We start from the raw sequence: 5,559 nt of genomic DNA on the forward strand, positions 1-5,559 counted from the left end.
CGAAAATCCCGAACTTAAAATTCGGAAATATTTGGTACCAGCACGGTACCAGTATTCCGTACAAAATCAGGAAAATATCGGTACCGAACCGTACCGGTGCCGGTACTGTAAATGTACCGAAGACTATAAACTTGGTAGCGATTCCGTACCTACCGAAAACGCTCATCCCTAACTAATGTTTGTTACAAAGGACTATAAATTTTGGTTTTGGTGATTTGCATGTAGCATCCAAAGATTGTTGATACGTCATGATCTCGATAGTCGAATCGTCATGTACAGTTAATTAAGGTAAAAGTATTTCTCTATAATTTCTAGAAAGTTTGGTGTTAGATTTCTTGGGTCTCAGGCTTAGACCCGTCTCTACTCCTCTCGCAATCTGATCCGAGCCCTCCCAGCGTATCACAAACCTTTCTCCAAGTAGGAGTCAACCTCCCGCTTTAGCTACTGATCACCATAATATCCTCAAGGCCATGAGACGGTGATACCGATTTTCACCTGATTGCCACCATGAGCATACCCTCATTTTAGTGACTAGCTATTTTTAAAATTTATTATTAAGGCTAAGGCCAGGGTATACATCCCTAAACAACATTCCCCTTGTTCGTCATGTGAGGAGAAAGCTTTCTCCTCATCATTTAGCATCACCCTTCAACGAAGGAAATACATAATTCTCCATCATTCTTCACTATTTCACTATTTAATAATAAAAACAATTAAAAAAGAAAAGAAAAAAATAATATAGAAATTATTTATTTAACCGTCAAATGAGAGGATTGACGATGATCATTATGCTCAGGTCATTCATGACCAAAAAAATAGGGGGTGTTGTTCAAATGAGGTAATTCCTCATTTGAGGTGCCAATCGGATCATTTGAGTGCCATGTGGATCATTCATCGGTGTATACCGGTTAGTCTAAGGAATCTATTATGTCATGGTTGCAGAAGTTACTATGTGTTGTTAACCCAATCGACTTGGAAATTACAAGTACTCAGTTGCATTGACTGATTTTTATAATGTTCTGTCCCGGTTAAAATAAAAATAAGATTGAATTATTAGTTAAGAAGCCATAACTTCTTAAATTCGTTACTAGTTTTAGTCCTTTTTTCCAACTTGATCTTTAAGAACGCTTAAAATATTGGTAGTTAAGGTGGCATACTTTCTAAAACTCGTTACTATTTTCTGTCCTTGTTTTCCAATTTAATTAATAAAAAGCTTTTAACTCACTTTAATTACTTACTTTATTATCCGCCGTGTAATAAATTATGGCGGTAGGTTCCACCTATGTCACGTACTAGTTAGTCCAGGTCACCGCTAAACTTCCTGAGCTGTCATCCCGAACCTCCCATGTAGGCCCGGACAACCGTTGGTTCCTCCGAACCTAACTCCCACATCGGTAACACAACCTCGAAAACACCAAAAACTCACATAAAAAAAATTCATCAAACAAAACAAATGTCAAATGTAGCAGGGGCAGCAGCAGTCATTGCTTTTCCTCCTTCTCCAACAAGCCAAAACCCAATTCCAAGCTTGCTTTCTCCCCAATCCATTACCATCATCACCATAATAACAACAATAATAATCTGTCTCTACTTTCTCTCTCTAGAACATTTGCAGCCATTAAAGCTTTCACGACCTAATTTCCACCCTCCACCAGAAAGCCGAATAATCACTTCCTTCACGGTAAAGCATCTTCAATTTTCCTTTATTAATATTCAACGTTTCATCCCCATTAAATTATAATTTCAATTTGTATATCCTTCACAAATCCTCATATTCTCAATATGTTGAAAACCCGAATGCCGATTATTATTATTACCATTACTATTACTATTATTCACTGGTCCAGCATTTGCTCAGCAATGCTGGACCCAGTGGACTTTCTAGCATTGCAAGCGATACGTAAATCGCTAGAAGATATGCCCGGGTCGAATTACTTTAATTCATGGGATTTCACTTCCGACCCGTGTAACTTCGCCGGGGTTTACTGCGAGAACCAACGGGTTGTCGCGTTAAACCTCGGGGACCCACGTGCAGGGGCACCCGGCCTATCAGGCCGGTTACACCCCTCGATCGGGAAACTAACCGCACTCGCTGAGTTCACGGTTGTTCCCGGTCGGATCATGGGCGCATTGCCGTCCACGATGTCCGAGTTGAAAAATCTCCGGTTTTTTGCCGTTAGCCGGAATTTTATCTTCCACGAAATTCCGGCTTTAACGGAACTTAAAAGGTTAAGAACGCTTGATCTGAGTTATAACCAACTCACCGGTGGGATACCGTGGTCAATCGGGAAGTTACCCGCGTTGACCAATGTAATCCTTTGTCATAACAGGCTTTCGGGTTCAATACCCCCTTTCATTTCCCGAAGCCTAACCCGATTAGACTTAAAACATAACCAGTTTTCAGGCCCCATCGGCCCGTATTCGCTCCCCCCTTCGTTACAATACCTTTCTCTCTCATGGAACCGGTTCTCGGGCCGGGCCGACCGGTTATTAACCCGGCTCAACCGGTTAAACTACCTCGACCTAAGCTTGAACCGGTTCTCGGGCCCGATCCCGGGCTGCGTGTTTAACTTTCCAATCACCAACCTACAGCTCGAGCGGAACATGTTTTCCGGGCCGGTCCGGCCCGTAAGGTCGGTTACGATCCCAACCGTTGATCTTAGCCATAATATGTTGTACGGTCAAATTTCGCCACTTTTCGCAACGGTTCAGAATCTTTACTTGAACAATAACCGGTTCACGGGTTCGGTTCCACAGGTTTTTGTTGACCTGTTAATGTCGGGCAGCATAAAACTGTTGTACTTGCAGCATAATTTTTTGACCGGGATGCCGATTAAACCACGGTCAGCGATTCCTTTGAGTAGTTCGTTGTGTTTGCAGTATAATTGTATGGTCCCTCCGGTTCAAAGTCCGTGCCCGGTTAGTGCAGGTACTCAGAAGACCCGACCCACGTCACAATGCAATGAATGGAAAGGGTAAAATAGGTAATTACATGTTTAACCACTAACGGTGGTCTAGTGGTTGGGTGGTCTAGTGGTTGACGTATTGGGTTTTTCAATGAAGACCCGAGCTCAAACCCCACTACTAAAGAAGGTAATTACGCGTTTAATTTTGTGTAGTTGGTTGCAGAATATGATCATAAATGATGAAACTACGAAGTATATTTTTTTGGATAGTAGTTATTTAATTTATTTTTTACGTCAAAAAGTTGGAAAATATGGTGTTATCGTCATGATGATAATATGTTTCTTGTACATAAATTTTTTTTGGTCCATTTGGCGCATATATTGTTGATATTATCGTGAAGATATGACTTGAATTGAGGCATGTGCCCGTAAGAAAAATACTCAAATCTTTGCTATACGAATTTTGTTTTCATACACCCTTTTAGTAAGCATACACCTATTTTTTCCGTAAACTTCAGTATACATAGAATTTAACGACAATTTACTTTGTATTTTTTTTTCGTCTTTATTCCCAAAGTTGTATGAAAACAGACCCCCACATTTTTATTTACTGGTACGTATGCTCACTTGATTTCTTTATAGCCTGCTTGATTTGACAATTTGTGTGATGCGTCGGTAGTTTTAACCTGTTTAAATATAGTAGGCTGTCAGCTCGTTCAACATTTGATTATAGAAATAAGTTACAAAGATTTTATAAGTTCAGCCAACTAAGTCTCTTTACAACCCGTTTAACCTTTTTATTTCAGCTTCCAAACTAACTTCTAACCTGATTACATATCATTTAACCTTTTTATTTCAGCTTCCAAACTAACTTCTAACCTGATTACATATCGTTGACCCCAATTTCTTCAATCCGGCACTACTGCTATTAGAAACCCTTAAAAGAGTTCTTTTTTTTTTTTTTTTGAACATACAAGCTTTCCTCATACTATTTACATTATACCGCCAATGCCAGGAATCGAACCCTGGACCTCTCACCAAAAGGCCAAAGCCTTTACCATCCCACCAAAGTGGTGATGGCCTTAAAAGAGTTCTAATTACGGAATCTTATAATAATAGGGAATGTCTTAGAACTACATAAAAGTAACCCATCTATCCATATGGACACTAAAGTAATTGAGTGATGTGGTGTATTATTGGATCATATAAATGTCTATATGTGGAAAATAATATGCTTAAAAGTGTAATTATATGTGTTTATATGAAAGCACGTGCTGAGCGTGTCTACCTTTTTCAGCTTTCAATATGCATAGTGTTGAAACGACATCATTGTCTTTATTACACTAGTCTCTTTCTCTTTAACATTACCATTTCTTTTCATTTCATACATTTTTTTTTTCTACTTGCACAATAAGCACGTAAGGGTGTAATCGTAAGCACTTTTAAGTCTGTTTATTAGATGTTTTAGGTTCAAATCCTTCTAAAATGCAATGGAAGCTTTACATGTACCAAAAACGATAAGTAATCCAGTTTTGATTGTATCATAGTTTCTTAACATTTCACAAATTTAATACCATAATTAATTCCCTATTCGAACATACAAATTGTCGAGGGGGGGTGTCAAATGTGTTACAAAACTAGATATCATATATGTTGTCCATAGCGTAGTTGTAAGAATTTGAGTAGGTTTGATACCCAAGTAGTGATTTTCTATCATTTGGCTTAAGAACAACATATATGATATCTAGAACTTACTAATTAAGTTCAGTTTGAATACATAGCTAAATCAAGAATTCGGATTTATGTGCTCTTGATACATTTTGATCAAGTTTAACCTAGACTCCTAGAGTGAGATGTTGTATGAAATTATGTTTTGACCATCACTAATTGACACGAATCAGTTACATTAACCGTTAGAACTGAAATAAGTAAAAAAATGTGTTTTTATCATAAAAATAAGGTTTGTTATTGATGAATTATATAAATATAGACCCAAAATGCAAAGTTTCATGTATGGTTAGCCACTTAAGCTAACTTGATAAAGATATTTCAAATGATTAGCCATACTATCATGAATGTGTTTTGAGTTGTATAATAAATATGGGAAGTTATTAATTTAGATATGTGAATCTTGAAGTAAACATATTATAACATGTTAAGTTTTTAATTTGGATAGCCTAAGCGTGCCATTTGGTAGTTGATGTTCTTTGCTAGTGAACATGTGTTTAAAACCTTTAATCTTCAATGGCAAGGTCAGCGAACCTCACAATTGATGTTAGTGAACCTCATATGAGCATTTGAAGTGTTTCTGTGTGGTTTTGAAGTTCATTAACTTCACATTCAACTAAAGACTAAAAACCTTATATAATAATACTTTGGAATCTACAACTTTTTGTTCTGTCATTGAAAAAATAATATTTTTTATCATCTTAAAATTATAACCGTGAATCCAATCCTATGCTTATTGTGCAATGACTTTTAAAATGCATCAACTTTATCAAAGTATAAAATGTCAATAATTAGGTTTCGGGTAAGCCAGTGGAGGTCACATAGCATATAAGCATGGCCTGCGTTGTAAAAATTTAGGAAGTCCTAAAAGAAGTTTCATGCATTGCGATAGATAAAATCCAATTTTTTTTTAGAAAAGAATGAT

General features: G+C 37.3%; 1 protein-coding gene across 1 annotated transcript; it reads left to right on the plus strand.

Annotated features, from left to right (window-relative positions):
• Positions 1-1,776: 1,776 nt before the first annotated feature.
• On the plus strand, positions 1,777-2,979 carry LOC143625815 (receptor-like protein kinase BRI1-like 3). The gene has a single exon (XM_077096054.1). The coding sequence runs from the start codon at positions 1,783-1,785 to the stop codon at positions 2,977-2,979; it is 1,197 nt and encodes a 398-aa protein (XP_076952169.1). The 5' UTR covers positions 1,777-1,782.
• The last annotated feature ends 2,580 nt before the right edge of the window (positions 2,980-5,559 follow it).

The sequence above is a fragment of the Bidens hawaiensis genome, unplaced genomic scaffold (genome assembly GCF_021521415.1).
Source record: "Bidens hawaiensis isolate Kalapana, Puna unplaced genomic scaffold, B.hawaiensis_p1.1 tig00004242_1, whole genome shotgun sequence".
Lineage (NCBI taxonomy): Eukaryota > Viridiplantae > Streptophyta > Magnoliopsida > Asterales > Asteraceae > Bidens > Bidens hawaiensis.